At 42.7% G+C, this 13,760-nt stretch overlaps 1 protein-coding gene across 1 annotated transcript; it reads right to left on the minus strand.

Moving 5' to 3' along the window:
• Positions 1 to 1,538: 1,538 nt before the first annotated feature.
• Positions 1,539 to 12,526, minus strand: LOC310788512 (general transcription factor II-I repeat domain-containing protein 2A; the record flags this gene model as incomplete). Its single annotated transcript, XM_083650055.1, has 2 exons — positions 1,539 to 1,620; positions 10,701 to 12,526. 2 exons carry the CDS (start codon positions 12,524 to 12,526, stop codon positions 1,539 to 1,541), a joined length of 1,908 nt encoding a protein of 635 aa, XP_083506181.1.
• Positions 12,527 to 13,760: the final 1,234 nt, after the last annotated feature.

A 13,760-nucleotide genomic window follows, 5' to 3' on the forward strand; every position in this document is an offset into this window, starting at 1 on the left:
CACTCCTGGAAGACAGAAAGTGGTTTGGTCAATTTTAACTCTTATATGTTGAAGCCAAAGGGGTCAAGAAAGGAATGTGCCTGTTAGGGCCTAATCATCATCATTATCATCATTATCAAGTATATTCAGTGCAGACAGAGCACTTTCAACCACTCTGTTCATTCATTGCTGATTAAATCACTTTGAAAATATGATCAATTGCCTCCTTGATCATTGAGTAAACTAAACTGTGAGTAATGTCACTGTAAAGTGATTAAACCAACTCATCTACTGTTGTATCTGAAAAGCTTTTTATGGCCGAAAGCAGTGGTTCTGGGTTCGGGGACCCCCAAGGGTCCTTGAGGGGGTTCCAATGCGTCCCCAGCAAAGAAAGGGAATAATTTAGCTTCCCTATAATTCCATCCCTAAGTAACACGATGACAGGATCATGACTATTTTTGGTCATGGGTTTCATACACTGTAATAAAACATCTAAAAGCACAACTCTTATCAGATGGGGGACCCTGGGTCAAAATCTTAATCAAATCAAATGCGGTCTAATTTGCGTCCATTTAGGGGTCCTCCTTTACCTGAAAAGGGTTGAGAACCACTGTGCAAAGGAATAATGATGCCTTTATAAAACATATCTAAACACAAGCAGTTTGATCAAGATTGATTTATTAATTGCATGACATTGATTTTGAAAGTTTTTGTGTGCAAATGTGCATTTGCGTTCTCTGACAATGGCGGAAGTGACGGAGGCAGTAAACAGAGGAGCTGTCAAATGATCCAGAAATGAAACATTTAAGACAGATATTTTGGGTTGTATGCATATCAGGGGACATTTACATGAGAATAGACAGTTCGTTTTGTAATCAAGGTAAATATGTGACTATTGAACCCCTGTGTTATGTCATTTCTCATGTAAACATCAAAGTCAGATGTATGTAACATTATGGGTTTACCACAGGTAGGAGTGACACTGTCAGCAATGTTAACAGACATGGACTATGAGTTGGAGGAGGACAAGTTGTAAGGCACAAGTATATTTTTCCTTTTCCTGATGTGGGCCACTCATCATCATCTGACCTTTGCCCTCCTCACTATTGGTTGTTTGTCATTTTGGTAATTGAGGAATGATTCTGCTGATGCAATTACTGTAACTTTCCCAATTAGTGACAGCTAAATGCGTGAAATATTAATATAAAATGTTGATTCCTAAACAGGGGGATACCAACTGTACCTGGCACCGTGTCTCTGAAGAAAGATAGTCAGAACCTGACCTGATCAGCATTGGGGGTGGGATACAGTACTGTCTCTACATTGTAGACTCTACAAGCTGTCTGACTGCACCTATACCTCTACATTGTACAGGTAGGCGCAGTCTGACAGCTTTGGGGCTTTTCACACTACACTCTGGGGTAAGTAAGTCTGTTAGCCTGGGGCTAAGAGAGCTGTTAGCCCAGGGCTAAGAAAGCTTTCAAACATGCACAATCCTGGCCCACTCAAAAAATGGGATAACCCCGACGTCAGCCCCGACTAGCTGGCCCTGCTGCTGGTCACAGGTCTTTGACAACACCCCAGCAGCTCTGGGTGGGACGCTGGCAGCTGGTGATGAAATCACAGGGGTCAACGGCAAACCTGTGAAAGGAAAGACAAAGGTGGAGGTGGCCAAGATGATTCAAGCTGTCCAGGTACACAGGCACTGGGGTTGGAGTCATACTCCACAGTCATTTACAGTCCTATCTTAAAATGTTTTTTACCCTATATTCTTTGTGGGGACACAGTACAGATTGTGACCAATTCCATGCAGCCTTAATATTTAGTGGTTGAATGGGTGATCAGCAAATTGGAAAATACCTGCCAAATGCAGGCACATTTGTTACTCTCTGATAAATTTGTTTACCAAGCACATGCTCTTAAAACCACATTGGCTGCTCCAACAGTTCCATGTCAATGGTGGAAACCACTGTCAAGGATGAAAAACATTGTTCCTCATTGAACACCAGTGCCTAATTAGTCACATGTAATGGAAATCATCAGGAAAAGATTTGATTTCATGTACTTGACTGCCCTGGTACCGGCATTGGTTCTTGGTTGTCCCTGTTTAGCCCTGCACAGCCCCCCACATTGACTGGTCTGCTGTCAATGTAATATCTTGGATTACATTGTGTCATGCTATTTGTCTTTTTGCTGCCCTTGCTCCTGCTGCTCCTGTGCCTGTAATAACATTGCATTTAAGCAACAGCAAGCCTGAAAAGCTGTGCCAAACAAATGTTAATATCTCAAAAACTATACATCATCGCTTAAATTTAGACTTTGTGAGTGTTAGCAGAAGTAGCTCAATCGTCTGATGTATAATATATGTATGGAATGTTAAAGTTGTGTGAACTGCTGCAGTTGTAAAATGTGTTACTGTAGTCAAAGGTACAGCCTGCTAGAGTGAGACACACCCAAGGCTGGCTCCATAGGGACCCATTATGAAGTCAAAAAAACATAAAATATAAACTGTGATTTCTCAAACAGTAGACAACATGAAGTTAGCTGAATGAAGGTAATAGAGTCGTAAAAGTGGTCACTTGTATGGAATGTCTAGCTTAACCCTTAAAGTATGAAGTAGTTACAGTAAGGGGGCGTGGTTTCATAAACTGCTGTTTAAAATGAATGGCAGTTGCCCCGGAAAGCTGTTGAAGCCATTTGTTTACCAACATCCTGATCCCTCATAAACTGTTTTTTTTTTTTTTTTTTACCTCTGGTCCCTGGGAGATGAAACTACTTACTCTTCTTTCTCCAAAGTCCTGTTCACTTTAATTTCACTTGACATTTGTGTCTATATAAAGTCATGTTTCTCCCTTTCTCTCCCTCTTCCACTGGTGTCCTGTTTGATCTATTTGCATGTCCTGTTTTCTGCCTCCCCCCTACAGTTGGAGCCTGAAGTGTCCAGGAGACATATGAGTTTGTCCCTTCAGGAAGAGCTCACATTGGGTTGTTATATACTGCCGCCCTGTGGTGAAGGAGTTACACCGCATGATCTCATAGAGCTGTATGTAACTGCTCATTAAAGGCTCCATCATATTCACTTTTTTATTCATTTATTTTCAAACATACCATGTCTCTGGTTAAGAATAATATGATGCAGACAGACACAATTAAAACTCTGGAACCTATTTGTATTCTATTTCACTGGGTGTGGCTATTGAAATGTTTGCTTATTTTGATGAGTCAGTGGGAACTATCCAAAAATACAAATTTTTCCACTCACCTGTAGTGCTATCCAGTTGCCTGGGTTTTGGAGACCCTAGAGATTTCTGCCTTCTCTTAAATACATTGGAACTGGATGGCACTCGAAGCGTGCAAGGCAGGCTAGAAATGAACTTGTGAAGCGGGCTTATTTCTATGTTCTCTGCTTTCCCTGCTTTTTGTTCTGATCCAGCACAAAAATCGTAGCTGGGTGAGTAGTCGCCCTCTCTTGCAGAAGTTATCAAAATCCTCAGCGGCCAAAGATGAATAAACAAATACATCTTCACTGTTCTCTCAAACAAAAGAGGGAAACAAACAGTAAATATTTACCATGCATAAATGTTTACACATTGGCCTACCATATTCCTACATTTACGAACATGTGTTTTCCTCCTGAGACCCGCCATGTTTATTTATTTATTCCTTTTTTTAATCTAATGTTCCTTGTAGTGGACATCAGTCCTCGGTTCATGAAAATGCAGATGAAACCATGGAGGTCCAGATGATTCTGGCCCAAAAGGCTCAACATTTTGGGTCATCAATTGTAATAAGTTAAGTTAAGTTATCCTTTATTTATCCCCTTGGGGAAATTCATCCTCTGCATTTGACCCATCCTCTACTAGGAACCTTCCTAGAACTAGGAGCAGTGGGCAGCCACTGTGCAGCGCCCGGGGACCAACTCCAGTTCTTTTGCCAGTACCTTGGTCAGGGGCACTGACATGAGTATTAACCCTAACATACATGTCTTTCTTAATGGTGGGAGGAAACCGGTAGCCTGACTCCGCCAGATGGGGGCGGCATTGTTCCACAAATTCACAATCCCACCTGTGAAACAAATGTGAACGAACTTACATCCATCTGGCAGCGTCAGGTTAGGAAACCGGAGCACCCGGAGAAAACCGACACGGACACGGGGAGAACATGCAAATTCCACACAGAAAGGACCTGGGACGGACCGGGGTTCGAACCCGGGACTTTCTTGCTGTGAGGCAACAGTGTTTACCACTGAGCCACCGTGCTTTTGGAACGGTAATAGTTTCCCTCTTGTTGCTCATCATACCGCCGCCTCTGAACTCTCAGCAGCATCCTCTGGTCTACTGTAACCTTCATCCTCATCATCTGAAAACTCTTTCTCTGAGCAAAATTCTCTCTGTTTTAGTCAGTTCTGTGTCTCCTAAAATGTTATAAATTCAGATAAATGTTATCAAGTCCTATTGTCCACGACAGAGGACAATGACAGTGTCATATTCAGATGGTTATATTTATTACCACTGAAAACTTACTGTAGTTAAGTGTCTGAGTGAACTTTTTGACAAGCAACTGCTGTTCCTCTGACAACAGCTTCGTTGTGTTCGATGTTTGTTTAAGAAATTCAATCGGCTCTTGCTCTTTGACCCCTTTTGACACATTGCACTGTTATCAGTAAGCTATCAAGATCATGTGGTTTCTGGGAAATCATGAGCATGAGCTATAAAGGTTTTGCATTTGGTTTGTGAAGGGAAGGGGGTGGGGTGATAAACACTCTATAGCCTATAGGCTGGTGATAGGCAGGATTTGCTACACAAAGAATCAACAAGGACCGGACAACACTCTGCACAGAGCTGAGAAGACAAAGCAAGGTAGAAACAACATTTCTGCAGATTGGCCAATCAGAATAACTTTATTGATCCCGGGGGGAGATTGAGGCCATGCTACACTTGCTCACACTCAGATATAGACATTATTCGAACCATAGAATACACACACACACACACACACACACACACACACACACACACACACACACACACACACACACACACACACACACACACACACACACACACACACACACACACACACACACACACACACACACACCTTTTCTCAGTCTCTCCTAATTCAGTCTTTTCAGTGCCTCTAAGCCTTTAGAAACTAAAGTGTTGTTGGGTGTCCAGTGACCATAAAGAGCGGGTCAAGATTTGGATTATTCAGAATTCCCTCTGCAAAGGGCAAACATGAGCAAAGAGAACTCTGGATTCGGCGGCACAGGCACAGCTACAACATCCGGTTCCGAGCTGTAGGCTTATCTGAGCGGCGTCAGTAGCCTCTAGGGCAAATTGCACACCATTGTACTGTAAGATGATGATTTTATGTTGGACTGCTGCTAAACTCAGTTGACATTGCACAAGGTTTTTGGTATTCCTCCTGAAAGTGACTTGAATTTAATTGATTCTACTATTTTATTTTGAATTGCACTATATTCATTTTATTTGAGGACAAGCTCTTGCTTTAATTTTATTTGAGAGATTTTATGTTGGACTGTTAAAGAGAATGAGATGGTTAAATAAAATACAGAAATTGAGAAGTTTTTGGTTATTTATTTGTTTTGGGTAAATTTATTGTTATATAATAAAATAATAATAATAATAATAATAATCGTTAGATTAATCGACTAATCGAAAAAATAACCCTTAGTCGAATTGATAAGAAAATAATAGTTTGGGACAGCCCTATAGCCGTGTCCCATAATGATTCCATTACAAATATTGCATTGCACACGTGACATGTTATTTTACTAAAAATAATACATTTTACCATCATTTCAAGTAGAATGGTACCACCCAAGCAAGAATATTTCAAGTGTTTCAAGTGCTTTACTGAAATATTTGGACCATATAATGATAATACAATTATCTCAACCTTAAAAGGTTACATATAGGTGCCAAAAAGCCATAAATTCACATCAAAGAACAAAGAAAAACAACATTTATAATTAAAGTTTAAACAGTAAGTGTGCAGCTGCAGCATTTATTAAAAAAAAAAAAAAAAAATCTTTATCCTGCATCCCTAAACACAAACAGGGAAAAAAGGTGGAAAATCAGATGACGGCTTATATGTGTTATGTTGATTGTTAAAATGTGTATGGGTATACATGGTTGACGATCTGCACCGGCCGTATGCCAGGTTTCGACCTGGCCTTGTTTATGAATGAGCTGACCATTCCCACCTTTTCCGGCTCGCTGCGACGACGCTTTCAAATGGAGGCGGGTTGCCAGGTAACGGTTACTACCTACCGTCGCGGGACAAAAGGCGTAAAACAATTGTCCACCAAAGCGCATTCACAACTTTCACATCGGAGGCGCGAATCCTATTTTCCGTGCATTTTTCGGCTTTCAAGGCCGGTGTGAAAGAGCCTTCTGTCTGTAACGTAACGTTAACGAGTCTGCAAAAAAAGTTTGCGAGTTTGACAGTTGTAAACAAACGTTATTAGCTAGCTAACACTAGGGCCTACATAAAACAAACACAGAAGAAAGGCTAGATACATCGGACAAGCATGTTTACCAACCGTTTGAACATTTAAATTTAAAGTAGTTGGCCAAAAACAACGAGAGAGTTTGACAGCATTTATTTGACAACACGCAAATTTAAACCTGCCGCCTTCCCGAAGTGGTACCCGGAAGTAAATGTTGTTTACATGGTGACGTCACGGTGATTTGGTCGTGCCTCCTACAATCCTTGTCAAGTACCATTGAATAGAAGTGAGTAGGGTTAATAATAATAATAATAATAATAATAACAATAATAATAATAAACAAAAACAGTAAGGTGCATTAGGTCTAGTCAGTAAAAGATTATTATAATTATATTTTGGCCAAAGATTTTGGCCAAAAATATAAGTATATATTTTCAATTCAAATGTTTCTGCCCAGACATGGTCTTCATGGTCAACTTCATGGTCAAACACAGTGTGCATTTTACCACTCGGGTTAAGCTTGTTGCATCGTGCAATTGCAGGGAAAGAGGTTACTGTATAGTCTACTGGCCGGCACAACTTTCTCAAAAGCAATCTACTGTTACCTCACACCACAGACCTGTATGGTCGGGAATTATGTAGCCTAATAAAACCATGACAAACGAATTCAAATTTTTATGCCTCCGCCGGCGATAGCCAGGCCGGAGGCATTATGGATCTGGGTTGTCATGTCCATCCATCCGTACGTATGTCCGTCCGTCCGTCCGATGTTCGTTAACGCGATATCTGAGGAACACCTTGACGGAATTTCATCAAATTTGCCTCAAACATTGACTTAGACTCGAGGATGATCTGATTAGATTTTGGTGGTCAAAGGTCAAAGATCAAGGTCATTGTGACCTCTCGAGCGCCATTCTCAAGTTTGTTAACGCGATATCTCAGGAATGCCTTGACGGAATTTCATCAAATTTGCCTCAAACATCGACTTGGACTCTAGGATGAACTGATTAGATTTTGGTGGTCAAAAGTCAAAGGCCAAGGTCACTGTGACCTCACGAATGCCATTCCCAACTTTGTTAAAGCGATATCTCAAGAACGGCTTCATGGAATTTCTTTTAATTTGGCTCAAACGTCGACTTGGGCGGATGAACAGATTACATTTTGGTGATCAAAGGTCAAGGTCACTGTGACCTCTCCAATGCCATTCTCAAGCTTGTTAACGCCATATCTCCGGAATGCCTTGACGGAATTTCATCAAATTTGCCTCAAACATTAACTTGGCCTCAAGGATGAACTGATTACATTTTGGTGGTCAAAGTTCAAGGTCACTGTGACCTCACGAATGCTATTCCCAAGTCCGTTAACACTATATAGGGCCCTATTCTCCCACAGGCCTTCGGCGCTAAAACGGGCCTTAAACGCAAAAAAACGTGCCTTGCGCCTGTTTTGGGACGATATCAATATGGCTTTATGCTGCCAAATGCGCTTTAGGCCGAATGGGCGTGGCGCAGTCCCAGAATGGGCCAAAGTGGGCGTGTCGGCGCTGTACTGCTATCTTCCGACCTGCCGTTAATTTAGCGCCTTGCGCCTTTGAAAAGCAGGCCTATTCAGTGGGCCAGTCCCTCCCCTCTCTCCTCTGTCACCCTTCTCTGTGTCACTCTCTCCCTCTCTCCTACTGACAGGAGCAGGCATTGGTGTGCGTTTACCAGTTTATTGTGAAATAAATCCTTCCGCGTTGAGTTACTGTCACAAGCCTGTGTGACAACGCGTCCAGCCTGGGTAAAACAACTCCGTCCGTACCGCTTTGAGGCTGCAGGCAGTCTGACAGGCACAATACGACTGTCTCTCTCTGACTGCCTGTGAATGCCCCAGCATGCAATTGGGTACTCAATTTCGCTACTAAATAGCAACCAAATGAGGCGAAATAGATATAAAAGGTCGATCTAAAATAATGTGTAATGGTAACACAGCCTGCAATTGTAGAACATTTCAATATTGGATCAAATGAAACATCGAAATGAATACACCACCCTATGTGAAACATATATGTCCTCCTGGGCCTATATATATCTCTTGTGGATTTAACGTAAGTTTGATAAGTGACAGCGGAACGCGCTTCTACTGTCATGTGCTATACTGTGATGTCCGCTCCAATAACTTGGCCCAACTTCACATTTAGTTTTACAATAAAAACACATTTATGCAATGACTTTACATAATGTAGGGTATATTTATGTGCATCATTCTACCTGCAGCAGGGGAGAGAAAACGATATCGTTCTGAACAAACTTTCACCAATATAAAATTAATCTCATCATATAGGGATAGGCTATATTTTTGTAGCTGATGCCTTTAGAACATTATTTTCACTTTGATCTTGCTATAGTGTAGCGTATTTACATGCTTGCAGTATTGAAACTGCAGTTAGATTGGTTTGAGAAGCATAATAATATGGAATAATAGCCTATAATGCAGACAGACAGACTGGATGAAGGGGGGGGGGGGGGGGGCAGAGCGTTTGGCTTTCGTCTGGTTTTGCGGGATCACTGGAATTGGAGCTAAAAAGGCAAGCGTGCAATAGACTACTTGCACAACTCCACTACTTCCTGAAATGAGTAGGGCATCTTGGTTTCCTGTCCTACACTATTGGATGAACTGATTAATGTCAGGTGTGCCTGATCACTGTTGTTATGACTGCAGCAGTCAGGCACACCTGACATTAATCAGTTCATCCAAGAGTGTAGGACAGGAAACCAAGATGCCCTACTCATTTCAGGAAGTAGTGGAGTTGTGCAAGTAGTCAATTTGTTTATTGCAGTTATCCAATGAGCATGACGGTGCATAATTTTACGCTTAAAAGGCGTGGTTGTAATGGTTGAGGCTGCGTCTAGCGCCAGCACGACGATATCAAGTGCGCTTGTCCACGCCCACTGATTTGAGCTGCGCCAGGCGTTCGGCCTAGAAACAGCGCCGATGCAACGATAGGGACCCACGGGCCCTATCGTTGCAATCGGCGCAGAAACTGCGTTTAAGGCCTAGCGCTAGGCCGCCTAGCCCAGTTAGTGGGTGTGGACCAGCGCACTCGATATCTTGGTATCGGCGCTACACGCAGCCTCAACCACTACAACCACGCCTTTTAAGCGTAAAATTATGCACCGTCATGCTCATTGGATAAGTGCAATAAACGAATCGCACGCTTGCCTTTTTAGCTCCAATTCCAGTAGTCCCGCAAAACCTGACGAAAGCCAAGCGCTCTGCCCCCCCCCCCTCCCTTCATCCAGTCTGTCTGACTGTCTCCATTATAGGCTATTATTCCATATTATTATGCTTCTCAAACCAATCTAACTGCAGTTTAAATACTGCAAGCATGTAAATACGCTACACTATAGCAAGATCAAAGTGAAAAGAATGTTCTAAAGCAGGGGTGTCAAACTCAATTTCATCCCGGGCCACATAGAGATTATGGTTGCCCTCAAAGGGCCGGTTGTAATTGTAAGCCTATATAAATTTATCAATTTGTTATCATATTACTACATAATTGCCTCTGCATGTGATTATTATTGGTTTTAGCAATAACAATAATGAATAACTAGATCTGAAAGCAGAATTCTAGGAAAAAAGTATGGGAAATAGACATTCAAGTGTACAACCATTGGGCAATTTATTAAAGGTTACATATTATGAAAAACATGCTTTTCCTTACTTCAGTCAGCCTTGTAAAAAAATGAAGTAGCCTTACATTTAAATAACAAGGGCTGTTGCACTTTACTGTAGCCTACAAGCAAGGTTTTAAATCCAAATGTATTTATTTTTTGCCTGGCAAAAATGAAATATGCAAAGTAGTACTGAATCAAAAATAATAAGTGCTGTTACACTTTGTGTAGCCTACATGCAAGGTTTGAAATATTATAGCAAATAATATTGCTTGGTTCAAATCCAGTCCAGAAAATCCAGTCCCCCCAAAAAATGTCAAAGTTCAGGTTACTCAGAGGTGATGTGGAGGAAGTGGGATGTGAGAATGATGCTGCCAAGTAGCCTATCTCTCCAATCACTTGTCAAACTGCAGGCCATGGACACCCTGGATATCACACACCACCATGGATCAATTCCTGCACATAATAACAACACAAAACATACAAAACACAGGCACAAGCATGATTAGAATGCACACCTTGATTGAAAATGATATATATTTCATCATGTACAATGGGTTGTATTGTATTGTAGCCTATTGTAAAATGCTTACCTGTTTTTCTGCCCAGATGACTGATGTCGTTTCCCCGAGGTCAGTCCATTGATGTCTGGCTTTAGGTCTTGTGCAGTAGCAATCCTTAAAACAGCATGGAGGTTGTCATCTGTCATGCGTGATCTGTGCTTGGTCTTGTTTACATTCATGACTGAAAACATCTGTTCGCACAGGTATGTGCTTCCAAACATGGACAGGACCCGGGCAGCTTGAAGTCTGAGCTGTGGCATGGAAGCAGGGGGGAGGAGACGATAAAAATCCCCAAGTGCAGCATCCTGGAACTTTGCTTTCAGGCTAGTGTTGCATTGCAGCTCTATTAACTCCATCTGAAGGTGATGTGGTGCACTGTCGACGTCGGTGGTGAAAGGATTGGCAAACATAGCAAAGGCTGTTTTCTGTGCTTTGAAGTCAGAGAAGCGACGATCAAATTCATTAACCAACAGGTCCACTTTGGTAGCCAAACGAGCGCATGAAAAAGCACCTGCTGGGACTGAGGTTGAGATGCTTTGGCAGACAGGAAAGTGAGCCAGACTGTCCTGTTGGAGCTGTGACTTCCACAGGCGCAGTTTGAGCTGGAAAGCTGTGATTGCATCGTACATCTCTGTGATGACATGCTTGCGTCCCTGCAGCGTCTTGTTCAGTTGGGCGAGGTGGTCTGTTATATCGCACAACATGGCAAAATCACACAGCCACTTTGGATCTGACAGTTCCGGCACGGGCTTTCTTTTACTTTCCATGAAAACAGCAATTTCTTCCCGAAGCTCAAAAAAACGCTTGAGGACTGCACTCCGACTCAACCATCTGACTTCTGTATGGTACGGCACGTCTCCATGTTCCGTGTCCAGCTCGAGCAAAAACGTTCGGAATTGACGGTGGTTCAGGCCACGAGCCCGAATGAAGTTAACTGTTTTTGTGACTGTGGTCATAACGTTATCCAACTGCAGAATCTTGCCACACAGAGCTTCTTGGTGTATAACGCAATGGTATGCGATCAGGGGTGTGGAACAGTTCTCTTTTTTCATTTTCTCTTTCACCAGTCCAACCAAGCCATTTCTCTCGCCGCACATTGCTGGCGCCCCGTCGGTAGTAAGCCCAACCAACTTTCCCCACGGTAAATTCATGTTACTCACAGACTTCTCCACCGCGTTGAATATGTCCTTCCCTGTGGTAGTCCCATGCATGGCTGTCACATCAAGGAGCTCCTCGGTGACAGATAAATCCTTCTTCACTCCTCTTACAAAAATGGCTAGCTGTGCTGTATCCGTGTTATCGGTACTTTCATCAGCAGCTAATGAAAATGCCAGGTATTCCCTTGCTTGTTCAGCAAGTTGGGACTTCAGATTTCCCGCTAGCTCCTTGACTCGTTCTACGATAGTGTTCCTTGACAAGCTGACGTTATTAAAAGCTTGTTTCTGGTCGGGGCACACCTGTTCACACACCTTCAGCATGCACTCCTTCACAAATGCACCTTCTGAAAAACACTTTGACGATCGGGCGATTTCTTCAGCCACAATAAAGCTAGCTTTCACTGCTGCGTCGTTTTTAGCTGCTAGTTTTGTGAACATATTCTGTTGAGAACGCAGCTTCCCCTTCAGTTCTCTGGCTTTTTGCTGCTTTTCTTCGTGGGTAAGATCACCATACTTATCTCCGTGTTTGGTTTCAAAGTGGCGTCGTAAATTGTATTCTTTTAGCACTGCGACTAGCTCGTTACAAATCAGACATATCGGCTTGTCTGCGGCGTTGAGCATAAACATATATTCGTCTTCCCATCTCTCTTGAAATTGTCTTCCTTCCTCGTCAACTTTTCTCTTTTTACCGGTAGCCATGGCTACTACTAGTAGCTACTAGGTTTGGGCAGCACTCGTTTCAAGAGCTCTGGCGCTATCTAGCAGCAAGATGGCCTTCGGTGCGCGGGGAACACAATCGGGATGCATTGTGGGGCGTGTAGTTTTCTTAGCGCAAATTGTATTCTTTGCTGGCTCTGGCGGGCCACTTAACATGGGATGCCGGGAAGCCCTGGCGGGCCACTCAAAATGACGGGGCGGGCCGGATCTGGCCCGCGGGCCTTGAGTCTGACACATGTGTTCTAAAGGCATCAGCTAGAAAAATATAGCCTATCCCTATATGATGAGATTAATAGATTGGTGAAAGTTTGTCCAGAAAGATATTGTTTTCTCTCCCCTGCTAGGATGGTAGGATATGCACATAAATATAGCCTACATTATGTAAAGTCATTGCATAAATGTGTTTTTATTGTAAAACTAAAATGTGAAGTAGAGCCAATTTATTGGAGCGGACATCACAGTAGGACATGACAGATGCGCGTTACGCAGTCACTTATCTAAATCACGTTAAATCGACAAGAGATATATATAGCCCCAATATGACATAGATGTTTCACATAGGGTGGTGTTTTCATTTCGATGTTTTATTTGGTCCAATATTGAAATGTTCTACAATGGCAGGTTGTGTTACCATTACACATTATTTAGATCCTCCCTTAATATAGGTTTTCGGCTCATTTGGTTGCTATTTAGTAGCGAAATGGAGAAGCACAATGCATGCTGGGACATTCACATTGCAGTGAACTTACAACTTCTTTTTCCTATGGGAAGCTGGGTGCTGCTATGTGTTGTGTCTGTCTGAGCGAGGGAGTCACAGAGAGAGAGTCGTATTGTGCCTGTCAGACTGATATGAGCAAGAGAGAGGGAGTGACACAGAGAAGGGTGACAGAGGAGAGCCAGAGGAATGCTCCACGCAACCAGCGCACTGAATAGGCCTGGTTTTGAAAAGCGCATAGCGCTAAATTTACGTCAGGTGGGAAGATATCATTACGCCGGCATTTAAGGCCGACACGCCCATTCTGGGACTGCGCCACGCCCATTCGGCCTAAAGCGCATTTGGCAGCGTAAAGCCATATTGATATCTTCCCGAGGCAGGCGCAAGGCACGTTTTTTTGCATTTAAGGCCCGTTTTAGCGCCGAAGGCCTGTGGGAGAATAGGGGCCTATATCTCAAGAACGGCTTGATGGAATTTTGGAATTTCTTCTGATTTGGCTCA

The sequence above is a fragment of the Poromitra crassiceps genome (assembly GCF_964638095.1).
Source record: "Poromitra crassiceps genome assembly, chromosome: 13".
Lineage (NCBI taxonomy): Eukaryota > Metazoa > Chordata > Actinopteri > Beryciformes > Melamphaidae > Poromitra > Poromitra crassiceps.